The sequence below is a fragment of the Hyaena hyaena genome, unplaced genomic scaffold (assembly GCF_003009895.1).
Source record: "Hyaena hyaena isolate Hyena2069 unplaced genomic scaffold, ASM300989v1 scaffold_157, whole genome shotgun sequence".
Classification (NCBI taxonomy): domain Eukaryota; kingdom Metazoa; phylum Chordata; class Mammalia; order Carnivora; family Hyaenidae; genus Hyaena; species Hyaena hyaena.
The window spans coordinates 2,358,041-2,378,048 of record NW_024080789.1 but is presented as its reverse complement, the minus strand read 5'-3'; the positions used below and the strand labels follow the sequence as shown (position 1 = coordinate 2,378,048).

At 50.2% G+C, this 20,008-nt stretch overlaps 1 protein-coding gene across 4 annotated transcripts in view; it reads left to right on the top strand.

Annotated features, from left to right (window-relative positions):
- The first annotated feature begins 5,027 nt into the window (after positions 1-5,027).
- The window catches only part of ABLIM3 (actin binding LIM protein family member 3), a 109,708-nt gene continuing 94,727 nt past the window's right edge, over positions 5,028-20,008 (top strand). For 3 of the 4 annotated variants that reach the window (XM_039239452.1, XM_039239450.1, XM_039239453.1), the window contains exons 1-2: positions 8,452-8,770; positions 9,136-9,235. In XM_039239452.1, the coding sequence (XP_039095383.1) occupies positions 9,223-9,235 (13 nt within the window). In that variant the 5' untranslated portion in view covers positions 8,452-8,770; positions 9,136-9,222. Of the gene's footprint in view, positions 5,111-8,451; positions 8,771-9,135; positions 9,236-20,008 lie in introns of those variants that run through there. The other variant, XM_039239451.1, reaches the window with a different exon arrangement.

Here is a 20,008-nt window from a genome sequence, read left to right as displayed (position 1 = left end):
TTCTGTGTCAACCATGCTATGTAGACCCTTCTCTCATGTTGAGTCACCAGGTCAGCTACAAAACGACCCTGCCACACTGTGAGGACCCCGCCATGCTGAGCTCACACTCAGGATCTGGCACAGGGCAAGCCTCCCAAAGGCCAAAGGAGCCCCCAAGACCAGAGTGACCACACAGCATGGAGATGGAAGATGGACCCATCTGTCCCCAGTAGGCACCCTGACTCATACGCTGAGTCAGCCTTGCCACCCAGAAGAGGGGCTCAATAGAGTCTAAGGCTAATTTTTAAAACCATTATTATTAATTTTTGATCACACAAGAACTCATGAATACATTTTCCTTATTAAAAAAAATGAAATGGAATGAAACATGGGCTGTAAGGTTAGTGTCCCCTTAAGTCTCCTCTCCTCCGGGGGCACCCGGGTGGCTCAGTATGCTAGGCATCAGGCTTCGGCTCAGGTCATGAGATCTCATGGTTCGTGAGCTCGAGCCCCACTTCAGGTGAGCCCCGCTTCTCTCTCTCTCTCTCCCCCTCTCTGCCTCTCGCTCACTTGTGCCCTCTCTCTCTCAAAAAAAAATTTTTTTTAATGAAAAAAGACTCCTCTCCTCCAGTCCTGGCCATCTGGCCAGCGCCCCACCTCTATCCCACCTGGAGCTAAATACTGTATTACGCCAGCCCATATCATACACCCTAAAATGCACTTCTAAGAAAGATAGTGTGGTTTCTATGTGTTCCTTTGAGTAAGTGGTGGCATGCTGGATGCACCGGGCTGCAGCCTGTCCTCACTTCCACCAGACCCTGGGTCCTGAGAAGCTCTCCAGGTTCTGACATCAGCATCCACCTCACTCTGCTAACTGTCGTGTCATATTCCTTAGTATGATACATCCCCGTCATCTCCCTCTGAACTGGCATGTAAAGGGTTTCCAGTTCCCTCGCATTACAAAGGCAGTCGTGCTGTGATGAGACTTCCTCCCTGTCTACTCCTGTGTGGGGATTCCTCTGGGATGGGAGAGGACTCCGCTCTTAGATGCAATCCCCAAATGGAAGCAGAATCAGCTGCGGGAATGTCTAAGCACCTCGGGTCATCCAGACCCACAGACCTTGCCTTACCCTCACTGCCCTAGTTGCTGGACGCCACTGGGACTCTGTAGGAGGGATTATGTTCGATGGGCTCTAAACGGGCTCACAGCGGGGGCGACCCAACACTCCCCCAATGCCAGGGAGGGAAGAGTGGGACTCTCTCACAAGTAGAGGTCTGCTGTCCTTTCAGGAGTTATGAGGCGCTCACAGGAGCTCGTGGATTGCAGTGACTCCAAACAGCACACTGTACCTCAGTGGTGTTCCCAGGGAAGCCACAAGCGCACACAGACCGCGGACTTGTGCTTGCCCTTTACCAGCACCTTCCCAGATATCAGGGGATAGGTTGCTACCTTCTGCCAATTCCGTGTAAATAACTGAGCTTGAATGGCGAATTTGTAATGAGATAAGGGGAAAATAATCACCACCTACTTTGCATAGATGTGAGTTCACAAGGCACACCGTTTCTCATTTCATCCCTGGAAGAGCCCTGAGATGTACACAGGAAAGGGATAATTACAATGGATATTATGGTAATGTTTCATGGCAACTGTTATTCATTACGGCCGAGTAGATTCAGACAGCAAGAATTAATTGGTTGCCCAAGGTCACATAGCTGGGAAGTGAGGGCAAACCCAAAACCCAGGTCTTCTGACTGCCCGTCCATTTCTCTGCACAGGGCAGCATTGACCTTCCCAGCTGTGCCGCCATGAAGACCCGCTCATAATTCTTAAGGCCTAGGGGAGAGGCACCCCCTCAGCAGACTCTAAAGGCTATAGCGGAAGACCATATTCAGAGAGAGCTGGGTCATAAAGAGCCCAGTGAAGCGAGCCAAGTTCGGGGTAGGAGGGCATGGGAGTTAATTCCACTGAACTCTGAGATGAGTAAGTCCATGTTGTCTGAGAGAATTTTCCTCCACCCATTAATTAAAGATACTCCCTGGGACACGTTAGTGAGCTGGCACGCAAGGCCTCTCTAGGGAGGTAGCAATCAAGCAAAGACCTAGAGGGAGAGGAGCATCCAGCTTTGCAGCGAAACAGGGGAAAGGCAGAGCAGGTGTGGGGAACAGCATGTGCAAAGTTCTCAGATGGACAGACTCACAGCAAGGCCGGGGACTCCCTCTGCAGGGAGCCAAAGGGGGCGGGGGCAGGGGATAGGTGGGTCCCTGATGACTGGCCTGGCAACCAGTGCTAGAGAAGCTCAGTGGATGGCTTCCAGGAGAACATAAGACTTGAGGGCATCTTGAGGAAATGACCGGCGTTATTCAAGGGAGGCACAGCCGGAGAGGGTGCTACAAGCCGAACTGTAGGCAGAAGAGAAATGGTACTGGGTGAATAATGGGGAAGGCAAAGCCTCTTAACCTGTCAGATGGACGAGTAGGTTAGAAGGCTCCCTGACATCCTGGTTAGATACCAATAAGGACACTGAGCCCAGTGACACCTGGCCAAGGGAATGCACGCGGCAGGGCTGAGTCCAGCTCCCAGATCGACCAGATTCGCACCCTCCCATCCGGAGCTGGCTCTACCCCAGCTTCTCCTGCTAGCAGGGCGACTGTCAGCAAGGAGCCCGGGCTGTGCTCGGATGCGAGTAGAAGGCCTCAGCAGAACCCTGCGGTGGGACCGTCTGGCTGGAGCTCCCCCGCGACGAGCACCACGGCCCCCAATACTCTGATCTCAAAGCCAGGTCCTTTGTTCCCCCCAGAAGCTTTCCAAAGACCAGGGGACCCCTTTGATTTTTAAAAAAAAAAAACACTTCTGCACAAAACAATGTAAGGAACAAGGGGAAAGCATGACTCCATCACCAAGCTGTTTGGGCCAGAAAAACAGGCCTACGTCATGTCCATTCCATTGCGGTTCGGGAGCCCCCCACCCTCACCAGCCCAGGGAGGAAAGGGGCACGCACACGGAGTCAGGGAGCCCCATGCAAAGCACCATGCCCTGGTGGGAAGCCTACGCTCTGCTCAGGGGCTAAGGCTCAGCCCAAACTAGCGGTGCCCCTCGACGATCAAAGGTCTCCGCACAGCCTGGAACATGGTCAGATCTCCTGCCAAACTCCCACCACAGGTCTCCTGGATGCTTAGAACCAAGAACACTAGAGTTAAAAGGTGCCTCAGGACTCATCTGGTCCAACCCTCCATTTACAGAACTCAGGCCCAGAGAGGCACCTTCACATTCTTCCAAGGCAAACAATAGCAAGGTACACGAGCCTAGATGCCTGATACAGTGCCAAGTCATTATACCTGTCATTGCTGCTGACACGAGCAGTGAGGTAGATAGTGCTATGATCCTTGTTTTACACACAAAGAACCCACCTAGCCTAGAGAGGTTAAGTCACTTGCCCAAGGTCACACAGCAAGGAGGAGTGGAGGCGGGACTCCAGTCCAGACCGTTTCATCCCACTGCCCCAGCTTTCTTCGCAGCCAGCTGCATCAGGACTGTGGGCAAGATCTCGGACCTCCCAGCCTCGCAGGGCATTTCCGTCTGGGTTCACTAATCCTGAACGTGATCCTGACCATCTGCACTGGGCTCGGCTCTTCCGCAAAGAAGCCTTTGGACTCCCCACCTGCATCCGGTCCTGCCTCTGCGTGGACCTGGGATTTTCTTTATTGCCACTTAGTTCTGCACCCTCTCCTTCCCCACAACCTTCCACCCGGTCAGGAAGGCTGTTTCTGCTGCTGCAGCTCAGCTCAAATGTCGTCACCTGTTGAGGAAGACACCCGTCTTTTCGTGTCTACTACCACCCCCTTTTCACGTACTTTGCAGAATGCAATCGTCAGTCTGCGTGCCTGTGTATATATGTCTCCTTCTCTGTGTTCCTGGCAGGCACAGTTCACGGCACAGGTAGACCGTTAGATGTTGTTAAAAGAACCAACAACTGAACGAATGAATCAGAAAACGAAAGAATATCTTAGCTCTCCCTCAAATCTCACATAAATGTCTGCACAAACACTTAGGCTTGTCCAAGTGATTTTGTTAAAACTACATAATCCAAAAAGTCACTTTGATCCAAGAGCCTGATAATTACGAGTGTTTTTTTCTGTGTATTACAGATATATGTATGTGTGGTACCTATATGGGATCCCATTTATGGGAAAACAATTTAACTATGTTATATGATATGTATATTCTATATGTTCTGTAGATTACATAATACAAAGGGCCACCAATATACTTTATCCTTAAAAAAAAGTACGGAATCTATTTTTCTGCAATTTTCTTATTTAACCACGTACCATGAAAGGTTTCCCCCACTACCATAGGTAGATCTGCCTCTTCTTGTTAACAACTACGTATTATTTTTGAAAAATAAAAATGGAAGTACTCACTCTTGGTGGGATACTCAGAGAGTCTAAGAATGGCAAGTGGAAATCACTGGGAACATAAGCACCTCTCCCCACCATTGCCACACCTCATAGGCCGGCAGGGTTCTGTGTCCAGATGAGGGTGGGGGAGAGGGCATTCGTCAACGGGCAGGAGCACAGAGGAGTGGGGTGAGAGGCAGAGGCTCCCATGGAGGAGAGAGATGTGGGGTGCAGCTGGATGGGAGCGAAAGAAGGGCAACTGGGGGGAAAAGGTGGAGAGCCTAGGGCTGCGTTTGTGGGGGAGAGCAATGAGAGGGTCAGAATACGAGGAAGAGAGCTAGAAACCACCCCAGTCAGGGACCGGAAGTCAAGAGACAGGGAGGCTCTTGGAGGAGAAGAAAAGCATAAGGGGGGGGCAGCTTTTCCGCCCCAGGAAGAAGCTGGAAAATCCGTTTCCCAGTGGTTTTCCCACCTGGTTTTCCAACACCCAGGAGCATTTGCCTGTTTCCGAGTGAGATGTTTTTATCCCCATTCTGGAGTCTCAGAGTTCAAAACAAACTTCCAGACAAAGGGACCCTCGCCTCTGCGCTTTTCAGCTTCATTCTCTTGCAAGGACAGAGCCAAGATTCTGCTTTCCTGATGACTTTCACAGCCAATTCCACCGAGAATCCCACCCCCAGCTTCCTTCTGCGTCTTTCCTGGCTGCCTCTGATTGTTGTGGACATCCTCACGGGTATGGTTTTTTTAGCTTCTTTTAACTCTTTTCTTCCTATCTTTATAATGATGCAGGAAAAATAAGATTGCTTTCCCAACAGAAGCAATTTGGGGCTGTTAGAGTGGACCAAAGTTCTCTCCAAGGAGCTAGATTCATCAGCATTCAACTGCATATATTATTAAAAAGAACCCTAGGGGTGCCTGGGTGGCTCAGTTGGTTGAGCGACCGACATCAGCTCGGGTCATGATCTCACGATTAGGTTTGTGAGTTCGAGCCCTGCATCAGGCTCTGTGCTGACAGCTCAGAGCCTGGAGCCTGCTTCAGATTTTGTGTCTCCCTTTCTCTCTGCCCCTCTCCTCCCTTGTTTTTTTTTCTCTCTCTCTCTCTCTAAAATAAATATAAAAAAAAAGAGGGGCGCCTGGGTGGTTCTGTCAGTTAAGCATCCGACTTCAGCTCAGGTCATGATCCGCAGTTTGTGGGTTCGATTCCCATGTCGGGCTTTGCGCTGGCAGCTCAGAGTCTGGAACCTGCTTTAGATTCTGTGTCTCCCTCTCTCTCTGCCTCTACCATGCTCATGCTCTGTCTCTCTCTGTCTCAAAAATAAAAATAAACTATAAAAAAAAATTAAGAAAAAAAAAAAGAACCCCAGACCAGAAGAACCAATCAGTCAAGCTCCCCGTAGCTGGAAAATTCTGGGACATATTTTCATGGCCATCACTGTATGGAAAAGCCCTACAGGTTTACATGAGTAGAAAATGACAAGAATGTCTGTGAAGGTAGTTATAAGGGAGGGATATGCTAATAATCAGCACACGTCATCTTCATTTGCTAGGCATTACACTGAGTGTTTTAATACACGCAGTAGTCCCTGAGGTGGATACCATATTCCACCCATGCTATAGATGAAGAATTTGAGGCTCATAGAGTAGCTCACCCCAAGGTCACACAGACACTAACCGATGGAGCTGGTGCTGAAAATCAGCCAGTCTGGAAACTGCTCCCAGGCTCTTAAGCAAGCCACCACTGGGTTTGTCTAATTCAGGCTTTGCTAACTTAATTATTGTCTACTACCCCTTTCCCAAAGAGGACTTATGCTCAAGGGGAGCGGGTCCTTGTCCATACTGTTGTTTCCCAGCAGCCAGCACGGGGTCTAGCACAAAGTCGACACTCAATAAGTGCAATAAATGCAAGTGAATGAATTAATGAGTCAGTACTATGGTTTTATTTGACAATATCCTATAATCTGAAAATCTCTGAACATTGAGGGTTCTGGTGATAACTAAATACATTTATGAACAGTCCTATTAATTTTACCTATTTAACTTCCCTGAACTTTTTCCCGGGGGGGGGGGGGAAACTTTTCCCAAGCATTAGAACCTAGCAAGTTACATGAAACTTAGGAATTGAATAAGGAATCCTAATGTAAAGAGAAAGTACGTGCAAATTTAAAGAGATCTTTAGCATCATATAAATATTTATTAATCACTTACTATGTTTTCAAAGCTGTGCTAGACCCCTGCCTCTTTCAGTAGCAAAAGTGGCCTGTGAATCACCTGGGATACTTATTTTACATGCCGAGCAAGAAAACCAGGAGCCTGGGAATCTGTATTTTGTGGCCACTTCAGCTGGCTAGGACATAAACAGAACGTGGAGGCCTGCGGTGAGGAAGTTAAGGTTATTCCCTGCCCCTTGGCAACAAACCCTAACAAGCTATCAAACTGCGCTTCAAAACCATGGACCCTTCGATTTATTCCGATGATTCCTTAAACACTGTTGCATCCTGGGACCATGAGCTGTATCAATTTTTGTTTATCCTGCATAAAGTGGGAACACTGTGTTTATCTGCAAGATACTCTTTCCCCAGTTCGGGGACAGTGACCTCCTACCCTTGTCCTAACATCCCGGACTCCGGTGCACTGATTTGCTGTCACACGGAACCAAGCTAGGAGCCAGAGGGGCGGGCCCAGTTCTGCCATGAGATGCTGTGTGTCCCAGGGCAGGTGGCCCAGCCTCTATGACCAACTGTTGGCCTGTCCATAAGTCTGGGGTGCGAGTGTCCACAATGCTTTGATTCCACAATGTGCTCTAACCAGAGTCATTCTAGAGACAGGGATCAGGGAGCCTCCCAATCTTGTTTTTCTATACTCAAAAGTCATGCTCCCGTGACCATGAACTCGGTGTAGAAGGTGACAGGAGAAGTCGTCTGGGGAATGTAAAGAACTCCATTCCAATGAATTAATCATGGCTAAAAAATCAGTGTAATACACACCTACAAGAACTGATTCTGAAGATAATAATAATAATACTTTGGACAAGAGTCAGTTGGCCAGACAAAAATTGGGTGAGCCACTGAGGTGGAGCCAGGAGGTCATATGCCTGCCTTTGCCGCAGATGGGAAACTACCTCAGGGTGGGGATTCCTAGACCTTGCACGCCAAGGGCTGTACAACAGTAGATCCAGAAAAGACCTGGGGTATTCTGTCAACAAGGGTTTACTGCTTCCCACTATGTGCCAGGCACTGTACTAGGGATAGGGGCTGTGTGGTGAATCCACCTGACAAGAGCCACACTCTCAAGGAGTTAACATTCTAGCAGGGAAGGGAGACCATAAACAATGGAACCAAATGAATCTGATAAACGGGGAGGGAGGGACACAAGTGAGGAGGCTGGTGGAACCCCGAAGGTCTCACCCGCTCAGTCCAACTGCCACCTTATACCCATCAGGAAAATGAGGCAGAAACAGCAGTGACCTGTTCAAGACCAGAGTCCATGGAACTGGTTAAAAGTGGAGGGGAGGGGGCACCTAAGTGGCTCAGTCCATTAGGCACCGGACTTCAGCACAGGTCATGAACTCGCAGTTCAAGCCCCCATCAGGCTCTGTGCTAACAGCTCAGAACCTGGAGCCTGCTTTGGAATCTGTGTCTTCCTCTCTCTCTGTTCCTTCCCTGTTTACACACACACACACACTCTCGCTCTCAAATAAAGATCTAAAAAAATTTTTTTTAAAAAGTGGAGTTGGGGGACGCCTGGGTGGCTCAGTGGGTTAAGCGTCCGACTTCAGTCAGGTCATGATCTCACAGTTGGTGGGTTCCAGCCCCACGTCAGGCTCTGTGCTGACAGCTCAGAGCCTGAAGCCTGCTTCAGATTCTGTGTCTCCCTCGCTCTCTCTGCCCCTCCGCTGCTCGAGCTCTGTCTCTCTCTGTCTCTCAAAAATAAATGTTTAAAAAAAAAACATTTAAGAAACGGAGTTGGAAGTCAAACTGTCTTCCTGCAAAGCCCATCCTTTCTTCACAGCCCCTCCCAATGACTGCTTTAGTTTCCTAACACTGTCTGGTGCATAGACGCCAGCACTGAGGGAGGGGAGAGAGGCGCTCAAGCACCCCTTGGCGGGCCCCAGGGTCCAAGGGTCCCCTCCATCCCCCCCATCACACCCCAAGCCCCGGGGAGCAGCCCTGCGGGGCGGGGCCTGGCCGCGCGCCGGCGCGTCCAGCAGGTGGCGGCAGCGAGCGGCCGCGCCCCCCCCCCGCGCTGCCACCCCGCGAGCCCGCATCATGGATGTCGAGCTCTCCTATTTCGCCTTGCTCGCCTTGGAATCCGAGACTCCAGACGAGGACCAGGATTCATGAGCCGGTCGCAGGGGCCCAGGCAGGGGCCTCTGGCTCCCGACGCTGGTCGAGAGGTGGGTCCCGGGGCGGTGGCTGCTCCCGAGGCCGGGCGGGGACGCGCTGCCCCCGCCCTGCCTCCCCGTGGTCCACACCCCCTTTGGGCTCCCGAGCCGCGGGGCTGGAGTAGTCGGGGGTGCGCGCGGGCCGGCGCTGCCAGCCCCGCTTCTGCCCCGCACCGGGGTCCCAGGGGCCGCAGGACGCGGCGCGCTTGTCCTCCCGCCGCCGCCGCCGCCGCCGCCGCCTCCCTGCTCTCACCTGCGCCGGTTAGTCCGCTCGCCTTCAAGGCCAGTGGCTGCAGCCGGGTCTGCGAGGGGCGGCAGAGGGAGAGAGAGCACCTGAGGATGCAGAGCTGGCCCTGGACTGCCTTTTCACCCCCCAGGTGATGAGTGAGGTCGGAAGATCGCAAGATTTAAAAAGCAACCGGGTCCTCCGTATTGAATGAAAGACCCAGTGCAAAGGCATCACCATGAACACGAGCAGTAAGTGGGTCCTCCTCTCCTTTGCCATGGGAACAGGGTGGGGGCGGGAGGTGCAGGAGCCTGCGCCGGGGCTGCCTGGAAGGAGGAAGGAAGCCTGCCATCGTGGCAGACACATGGCCCCCAGACTCCTTTGGGGTCCTTTCCGTGCTCCCCCAGAAGAGGGATCTGGGTCTGGCTTTTCATGGTCATTTTGCTAATGTTCTGCTGGCAGCAACACTTGCCTCTGCGGGGAAGGCTGCTTGTCTCCTTCTAGCAATGCCTGGGAAGGCCTAGGAAGCACTAACCACCGTGGCCATTGTCTGACTGTGGGGCTTAGGAGGAGACCTCCCTGCACACAGCTGGAAAGCTCGGGGGACCTGGCTTGTCCTACAGCTGCGAAGAGCGGGGAGGCTGGCGCTGGGGCTGGTGCTGGGTGGATGTGGGCAGGCAGTGGGCTGGGAGCGAGCAGTGTGATAAACAAATCATCGGGAAGCCACCTCTGGGTCTAGAGATTGTGAAATATCCTGCTCCTGTGCCTGCAGCCCCATGGGCCGGGGGCTCATGACTCCACACCCCCACGAGCCGCGTGGCCATCCTGGGCGGAGGGGAAAGAGGTCTCTAACATGCCAGAGGCAGCAACTGCTTTGCAGAGACAGGACCAGACATTTTGCTGCTGGGCTGGGCCTCGGCTGCTGAGAAATGCAGGCAGAAATACAAGGAGGCCCAGTCGGTGTCCCTTAGTGTGGTCCCCTTGACCATGGGCACCCAGGGTGCCCACCACCCTGGAGAGGACGTCTGGGTTCAAGTCCTCTCCCTCCTGCCTCTTCATCAGCTTAGCTTGTCCGTCCAGTCGTGGGTGGGATGGTTGAGTCACAGGACCTCTAGCAACATTCAGTTCCCTGGGTCTGTGACTTTCCCGTCCATCTCCTCTCGGGATCCCAGATTGCTCATCGGTAAAATGAGAAGTGTTGGATCCAAATCTGTAAGTTTCTTCTTAAGGCGCCAGTGCCGAACAGCAAGGCCAGAAAAAATCAGTACCTTCGGAGGCTGTGTCCAGACCCGATGCACTATTTCCCCGCCCTCCCTCCATTTCAAGGCTGTTGGCATGGAGCGGAGGAAAACAAAGCAAAAGCCAGTGAGATGGAAATGAAATATATTTATTTACTATGTATCCGTATGACTCATCTCTCTGCTGTCTTCCTTTGTGTGTTACATTGCTCTGCTAAGCAAGCAAGTGTGGCTGAACTCCCTCTGTCTCTTCCAGCCAAAGAATTTTGCCTCCTGATTCTGACAGTCTGGAATGGTGCTTTTGCGTCACACCAGGCTCAGGAAGAGAGCAAAATTCTGTAGCCCCGATCACCTGAGTGGGCCACATGTTTGCATCTGTGTGCTTTCAGACAAGACACGAGCGGCCTGTCACTTCTCACTATCTCTAGGGGGAGAAATATATTTAAGGGAGTCCTTTCTCACTACATGATAGAAGAGAAAGAAGGCTCATCTATTTTTTCAAGAAACTGAGAAATAAGTTCACAAGCAGCTGGCCCTGCCCTTTTCTCTTGTCCCATTGGCAACACGGAATGTTCCTAAATGAAGGAAACAGATTTTATTTTCTTAAAGAAAAGAAAAAAGAAATAACAACCAATAGAGCTGAATACTGCAGAAGATGAAAACTAACAAAAATGCTATTCCAGCCTCGTGTACTTTTTCTAAGTAGGAAGGGTGTGTTCATTTTCCAGGAGTAGTGGGAAATCAACAGGGCACAGTGACTTGGGCAGCCGTGGGGGCCCCTAAGGTTCCTCCCCATAAGAAGAAGCGTTTCTCTAAGAGCTACCTGGGGAACACTGTGGCCACTCGTCACCATTGAAGCTGGTCACAAGCCTGAGAGCCCACAAATGGAAGAGAAGGCAAACCTCACAGGAGTGAAGGAGTGACAAGGTCACAAGGTTATAGGGACAGGGCGTTGGCAGGAGGTCCTTGAGGTGGCCTGATCCAAGCAAAAATGCTCTCCCCTTTGGGATGTGGAAGTTTTAATTACGCCTCAGGCCTGAAATTGAACCCAAGAGAAAGTCTTACTCAGTTTTTCTTTCACTTCCACGTATTGGATCCTCACTCTCCATCTGCTGTGCTGAGCATCTCACCTGCATGATCTGCCCAACCCCCACCCCCAGCCTGTGAGATGGGTGTGTTTACATCGGTTTTATAGGTGATGCCTTGTACCTAATGCTCACTGATTCTTCAAGCCATGCAGTTAGTTGTTGGATTATGAAAGGTATTGGATGCATTGCATTTTCACAGGGTGGGCCATTCCCGATCAGTGGCTCCCATGTCACCATTGAAATGGGGCCAAGCATGAGCTGATTATGGAGTTAATAAACACTTCATCTGGGCAAGGGGAGTGTGGGGCTGAGGTCTCAGGAGGGCGTAGGAGAGCTGACAGAGCTCGGGCTCTGCGATCAGCAGGTCCCAGGTTCATGTCCTCCTCTTTCATGTATAAGCCACCTGGTCATCAGCGTGGTGTCTTAGCTGCAGAATGGGGCTCATGGGACCCGCCTCGTGGGAAAGAGAGACAAATATTAATATGGTGTATAAAATGTAGAGTGTGGTGCCTGGGCCATAGGTGGCCTTGTTTTAGTGACGGCGCTGTTCTCGTTACCACGGCGGTCCTTGTGGTCCCTGTCATCGTGGACTCTGTGTCATTAGCAAGCAGGTAACTCAGCCTCTCCAATGTCACACCACCATCCTAAATCGAGGCTACCAGAAGCGTGATTTTGAGGATTTAAGCGGGATCATTGGAAAATGTCTTGTAAATGTGCGTGAATTGTTTTGATTCATAAGATGCATGGCTCAGATGGCAGGGGAGGGCTCCATCAGTGACTTCTCAGTGCTTTCCTCCAAAATCTAACTGAGCTTTAGTACGCCACAGGGCAGGAATTTGAGAGAAAGGGGTAATTTTGGAGATGATGGAGTGAGGTGGTGGTACAGACGTGGGCAGAATGCTGACGGAACGTCCCCCTGATGCGAGCTGTCCGTGCGCCTCGGCTCTGTTCCTTCAGCGCCTTGTCCGTCATCCCGCACTCATCCAAGTGACCGCTGCCCACTTCCTGAGCCCACAGATCAAGGAAGGAACTGACCCCAGCCCCATCACTTTCACACAGTCCCTGGAGCCGTGGAGGCACCCCTTCTAATCTGAGTATCATTAGGCAACAGTAAATCTTTGGTTATTCCCTCTCAGCGTTGCCCATTCCCACATTGACCCCTGGAGGTCCTAAGCCCCTTGGTCCAAAGCCAGGGGAAACTGAGTTTACCGCAGGTGCCAGAGGCCCTGAGCTCCAGGGTCGCTTCTGTGTGCCTGCCACAAAATGCCGTTCTCCTCACGTGGGTCAGAGCCCCCAGAGCTCCTGAAAACGGTGGCTTTCGTAGGCACAAAACTCAGCACCGGCCCATCTTCCAGGTTGGGAAGCATCATGCACACCACGTACAGGAGTGCCAAGAACCACCCTCCTTCACTTCGTTGGCTTTTCCTGCCCTCTGACCCTTGCCTTGGTCTCCACCACGGGTGGGGGTCACGGTTTTGGAGTAGACTGTTTTGCTAAAGAGACCATTGAGGGGTTATGTCACCTCCACAAAGATACCAGGAGGTAAGCAGACACCACCCCGAGTCTGTAAGAGCCTGAGCTTTGGGGTATGGATTCCTGAGTTGAGGTGCAAGATCTATGGTGTACTCTATCTGTGATCTCGGACTGGAGAGCTCACGTCTCTGAGCCTAAGTTTTATCGCGTATGGAATGTGAGCAATAATGCCAATGTGCAGGGTTGGTGTGAGGATTAAATGAGATCGCATGAGAAACTCACTGGCATTGGGTCCCAGGGGCTGGGGTTGGATCTGAAGTTGAATTGGCCATTGAGCAGAGCAAAGTTCTAGCATGACAGTGTCTAGGAACCAAACCCTTTTGGTTGAAAATGAGCGTGCTGTGCCGCTGTCGTAGCTAGCATGAGGTTCTGGTTATAGGAAAGCCGTGACTTTCTGAAGGAAGCCTTCAGAAGGATCATTGAGCTGGTATCGTATATGGCACGGGTTGAAAAGGGCAAGGCAGGAAGTTAGGATGCTAGCCGAGAGATGGCTATCCTGGTTCAGCCAGGCCTGAGGGCCAGGAGTTTGGTGGCTGTGAGGGACAAGGTCTTTGGGAAAATAAAATCTGCATGGCCTCACACCTGTTGCATTGTAGGGTAAAAAAGAAGGGGAGGAATCCATCAGGTAGGGTCCTGGCAGAGAACAGATGGGCAGTTTGAAGGGAGCTAAGTAGAAGGGGCCTTTGCAAGTGTGTGAGAAGGGTGCAGGGAAGCCAACCAGAAGCTGGGACGGCCCAGTGCTGGAAGGCTGGTAACTGCCTGACCTCTCTCTCCAACCTGCCTCCGTCTCCTGCTACGCTCCCCATTGGCCCAATGCAACCAGGGGCCAGAGGGCAAGGAAGGGCCCATAATATTCGGCCCACAAGGTGTGGTGCCAAGGAGAGAAGGCAGCAGAGTGGGTGCGGGGAGGCATGGGAGCTCAACATTGCAGACACCCAGCAGAAGCAAGATCACCTTCCTCTGCCAGTTCGGGAGCTCCAGGAGTCCTTTAAGAACAGTGACCATTAGGTGCTCCTGGGTGGCTCAGTCAGTTAAGCGTCCGACTTCGGCTCAGGTCATGATCTCGCGATCCGTGGGTTCGAGTCCCGCATCGGGCTCTGTGCTGACAGCTCAGAGCCTGAAGCCTGTTTCAGATTCTGTGTTTCCCTCTCTCTCTGCCCCTCCCCAGCTTGTGCTCTCTCTGTCTCTGTCTCAAAAATAAATAAATGTTAAAAAAAAAAATTAAAAAAGAACAGTAGCCATTACAAACACAAACTCGGTGGGCTACCCTCTAGAGAGATTTTAAATTCACAAAATGTAGATAAAGTAGAAGTGACTTTATACTTTATAAAAACGGAGATCTTTTTTTTTTTTTTTTAATCATGCTTCCCAAGCAAATGAATCAATTGTCCACCAATGATTACTTGAGGCTAGGAGGGGGTTTTGGGGGGAACATAAGGAACAATTGAAAAACCATCCAAAATGAGTATAACACATTTCTGAAAATCACCATGTGATTTCCAGAGGATTTGTATTGCATAAAGGAAGGGATATCAATTTTGAGCTCCAGCTTTCCTATCTGGCAAAGGCTTTATCTTGCTGAGATATCATCTGCTGTGGTGAATGGTCAACAGCTGGCTCGTCTCCAATGGTAGCCAGATTCCATTGTGAAAGAACAGAAAACAACCAGAAGTGTGTAAGCACCTCTGATTTTTCGAATATTTCACCAGCTAAATTGTTCCCCTTTCGTTCTTAAGGCCACAGACTGGAATTTGCCCCCTACTTGCTGTGTGTTCTTGAGCAAATCACTCCCCTTCTCTGTGCCTCACTTCCTCATCCGACTGCAGGAGATCTGATAATACTGCCTCCCTCATAGAGTTATTATAAAGAATATGAAAGTTAATTGTTGTGAATTGCTTGAAACACTGCAAGGGTTTATAAAATGAATAAAAACAGTGGATATTGTTTTGCTGGAGTTGCCATAACCACGTACCACAAGCTGGGTGGCTTAACCAACCGGTGTATACCGTCTCACAGTTCTGGACGCTAAACACCCAAAATCAGGGTGTCGGCAAGCTTGAGTCCTTCTGAGGGCCATGGAAACAATCTGTTCCAGCCTCTGTCCGTCTTCTACCTGCGTCCCTTCACATCATCTTTCCTCTCTTTGTCTCTGTGTCCAAATTTCCCCTTTTGATAAGGACACGAGTCATAATTGGGTGGGGGCCCATTCTAATGACCTCATCTTAACTTGATTCCCTTTGCAAAGATTCTATCTCCAGATAAAGTCATTCTGGGGAATGGAGTGGGGCAGGGGTGGGGTTAGGACTCTATAACATATGAATTCAATCTGTAACACGGTGTTTGCTACATAAATGACCCCTGCCCCCCAGAAGACTTTTCTGTGGGTTGGGCCTGAATATCAGCCACTCCCAGGGCTAGTGAAGAATGCTAATCTCTGACCAGCGGGGATGGAGCCTCTCTCTGTGCGCTTGAAGGGGAGGAGGTCCCCAGAAGGGAGGAGTGTGGACGCCTAGTATTCCACACTTAGTCTGTCTGCCGAAAACACAACCCCACTCCATCCTCTATCTGGGTCACTATGCACCCCTGTAGCATCTCAGTGGTATAACCAAATTTATGGTCATGGCATTGGTTTTCAGTCCGCCCAGTTCCTGGGAATGTCCAACATGGGGAATAAGAATTGGATTGCTCATTTGTCTACTCAACAGATATTTACGGACCACCAGCGCTGCACCGGGCATGATTCTGGGGACACAGTAGTAAATATTACTGACATGGCTCCTGCCTTCGTGGGTCATGCAGGCCCTGAAAACTGGGCCATCTGGTGGCCAGCATGTTGGGACATGTTTTATTTGCTCTACCTCAGGTTTTCAATGCATTTGAATTATTTGCCAACGTTGGGAAATTGGGAAATCAGGGTATAAAAACTGGGGTTCTTAGCTTCTCTGGAAAAAGGAAGAGGGGAGGAAGATCTTGCACCCCTGCCCCTATTTTCCTATGTGAGTAGGATGCCCTGCTCTCTGTGGGGCAGGTACCGGTCTCTAGGTTAGATCCCCGCTGCCACCACTTCCTATTCAACTGCACAAGGACGCTCTCTTGCCACTGCCCACGTTTTAGTTTTTGAACCCGGTCTAGCAGATGATCAATACACATCAAACATGGAGAAGCGTCTCTTCCCGCAGAATGCCTAATTGGCCACATATCCACTATTTTTTCCTGGAGAAAGTTTTATCTAGAGTTAGCAACTGATTAACACTGCCATGCTATTAAAGTCCTCTTGGAATGAGCAAAATCCTGCTGCACAAATAAGGATTTCCTCAGCTGACCCATTCCCAGAAGGGTGATATCATATCCTGCCCGATTCAGTTGGGCAAACATGTCCTGCCCCCGTCTCCTAGAGGTCACTTCTGTTTCCAGGGGAACCTAATAGTAGGGGGTAAGGCACAGACCGAAGGAAGGCAATTCTGGGTAACTGACCCCAGCTCTGGGCCCTCTTTCCAGGCCAAAGGAAGGTACCGTGAAAGGCTGGACTAGTCCAAAGATTGTTCTGACATATGGGACAGGCCTGGTCCATTTGAGGGGATCTGGTCAATGCAGCATGAGTTCTGGGTCAGGAAGGTCAGTTTATATACCCGCCCAGCTAAGGAGTGATTACCGAAAGGTAATCACTGAACTTGGCCCCATGTAGCGTTGACCCCATAGGGCTATTCAAGCCTTCTCCTCTGTCATTATAAGATTCTCCTGCTTGAGAAACAATGGTGAGTAAGTGGATAATGGCAACATAATTTCTTCCATTGAAAGCAGATTTTTTTTTCATTCTTCTAGAAGAAAGAGGGTAGCAAATAATTCATAGAAAGCAAAGCACAATGTCTAACACAACATAGGGGCTCCAAAGATATTCGATGAATTCGTTTCTTAATGAAAAGCCTGCTCTTTTCTTCTTCATGATAAAGAGCCTTCTACTAAGCTAAAGCTTAGCTCATCTTTCTGACCATCTGCTAGGTGGCCCACTTGGATATTCCCAGGCACTTGAAATTTCAACCTAAAATTCAATAAATTTACTCTCTTTAAAAGAAAAAAAATAGAGAGAAAAACGACTTCAATTCTAGGAAGTAATTGATTGCTAGAATAGTCACCTAAGTTAGTCACTAGAAAGTAGTCCTCATTGGGGCACCTGGGTGGTCCAGTGAGTTAAATGTCCTACTTTGGTTCAGATCACGATCCCATAGCACGTGAGTTGGAGCCTCGCTTCCGACTCTGCTCTGACAGCATGGAGCCCACTTCGGATTCCACATTTCCCTTTCCTCACGCTCCTGTGTTCGGTCTGTGCCTACGTTCGGTCAGACCTCCCAAGTCTGGCTGGACCTCTTCCAATCCTCAGCCACCATCACTTGCCTCTGCTTATGACACCAAGCATGGCAGCCACTGGAGTAAAAGGTTGAGAGAGGGCATGAGGGGATCTCAAGTTCAGTAGGAGGCGATGGGGCAATGTGGGCTGTGGGATGGCACAACTCCAGGCTGCATGGACAGTAGGAGATCATAGCACTGCCCTGCAGAGCCCCGATGAGGCTGTGTCTGAAGCATGGCATTCAGGCAGATGATGATCAACCAAAGCATGCCCACGAGAGGGTGGCCGGAATGGTAGAGAGAGGGCATCGAAGGAGCAGTGGGGAGATGACAGAGTCAGCCCCACACGTTGCCTCTGTGTCTCCTGGAGAGTAGGAATGACCCCTTGATGATTTCACACAGTGCTGCGGGCACTTGCCCTGCAACCCAGAAGTCCCTGGCCTCTTTACTAAGTTTATCAGCAGCCAGACAAGGGGTCCAGACAGGCTGTACTTTGCTGGCCCGCTGCTCCCAGCGCCGTGGTTACGGCTGTGTGCTCCCGCAACAGCCCCCACCCCCTCTCTTGGCAGAATTCCACACTCTGGTGCCTGTATCATTTCCAAACCTCCTTTCTCGCATCTGCTTAATTTCTTGTGGAGCGCAGGTCTTTCTCTGCGAGCTCTTATCTCTTGCCCTCACCGGCACCAGCAGGGCCAGTGGAGCGACTGCTTTGCAACAGTCTGTCTAATGACACAGTTGATCTATTTTAAGCACCTGAAGCACACTCCACCGAGTGCCAATCTTCCCGCAGCGAGCCGCTCTCAGCATGCTGGAGCTGGGGCAGCCTGAGGTCTGTTCCTGCTTTTCGAGATCTGGGGAAACAGCCCAGGGATCCGGACCCTGCCCGTCCAAGGACGATCTAAGGCAGCCGTAAAATTGGATATTTTTACAATCAGCGTGAGTTATTCTGGAAGCAGAATTGCCTCTGCTGCTAGGATTATATGGGGCAGGAACCTCAAGTGAACAAAAAGCCGTCTTTCGTGGGACAGAGCCAGAGCCTGCGCCCTTCACATGGAGAGAGAAGAGACCTGGGAGGCAGCATTTCCAGAGCAAAGAGAAGCCCAGCCCCCATCAGAGATGTCTTAGCCCCCGCCCACTTTCTTCTTCTCCTAATCAAGAGACATTCTTTTCCAACTAGAGGTTCGCTGCGTGCAAATGTTTTACGTATATGATTCATTTCATTCTCATCACAATCCTACCTGGGCCTTCTCTGTATTCTAAGCCTAAGCACTCCCGGAGTTGTGCTGGCTCTCACCATCTTTCACGGAACTTACCACAGTCAGTAATAGTTCCGTCCATGAGCACGTTTACTTTGTTTCTGTCTCTTCCTCCCTTTGGACTGTAAACCACGTGCTATGTGACAGGCCTGTGTGCTTTGTTCCCTGCCCGGTCCTCCAAACCCATCACAGTGCTCGACCCAGAGCGATGGTCGCTATCAATTCGTGTTTGTTGAGCATTTCTTGTGTCCCAGGCAGTGTGCTTAACTAAGCTCTTTGCAGACGTAAACTCACTTAGCCACTTTCATGGAATGTTGTGGGAAACAGGTAGTAACACTGCCCTCATTTTCCAGAGGAGGAAACTGAAGCCCAAGGACCAGGTCATTGGCCCCAAACCTCACAGTCAATAAGCAATGACGAAAAGACGCTCAACAGCACTAATCATTAGGGAAATGCAAATCAAAACCACAATGAGATGCCGCCTGGGTGTTGGTTAAGCGTCCCACTTCGGCTCAGGTCATGATCTCACGGTTTGTGAGTTCAAGCCCCGCGTCGGAGTCTGTGCTGACAGCTCAGAACCTGGAGCCTGCTTCGGATTCTGTTCCTCCTTCTCTGTCTACCCCTCCTCTGCTTGCTCGCTCTCTCTCTTTCTCTCTCTCTCAAAGTAAATAAATAAATAAAGTAACATTAAAAATTAAAAAAAAAAACACAACGAGGGATCATCTCACACCTGACAGAATTGCTAGTATCAAAAAACCAAGAAATAACAAGTGTGAGTGAGGACGTGGAGGCAAAAGACCCCTCATGCACTGTCGGTAGGAAAGTGGACTGGTGCAGCCACTATAGAAAACAGTGTGAAGGTTTCTCAAAAATTAAAAATAGAACTACCATTTGAACCAGTAATTCCACTTTTGGGTATTTACCCAAAGAAAATGAAAGCACTCATTTGAAAAGATACATGCACCCCTTATTTATAGCAACATTATTTATAACAGCCAAAATCAGATAGCAGCCTAAGTGTCCATTGAGAGATGAATGGATAAAAAAAGATGTGAGGTTTTAGGGGCGCCTGGGTGGCTTAGTTAGTTAAGCGTCCGACTTTCGCTTAGGTCATGATCTTGCGGTTCGTGGGTTCGAGCGCCACGTCGGGCTCTGTGCTGACTGCCAGCTCAGAGCCTGGAGCCTGTTTCAGTCTGTGACCCCCTCTCTCTCTGACCCTCCCCTGCTCACGCTGTCTCTCTCTCTCTCTCTCCTAGAAATAAATAAAACATTTAAAAAATTAAAAAAAAAAAAGATGTGAGGTTTATATACATAATGGAATATTACGCAGCCATAAAAAAGAACGTGATCTTGTCATTTGCAACAGCATGGATGGACCTAGAGGGTGTTATGCTCAGTGAAATAAGTCAGACAGAGAAAGACAGATACCATATGATTTCACCTATACATGGAATCTAAAAAACAGAAACTAGCATTAAAACAGAAAGAGTCCCTGGGGCGCCTGGGTGGCTTAGTCGGTTGAGCGTCCGACTTTCGCTTGGGTCATGATCTCGCGGTTCGTGGGT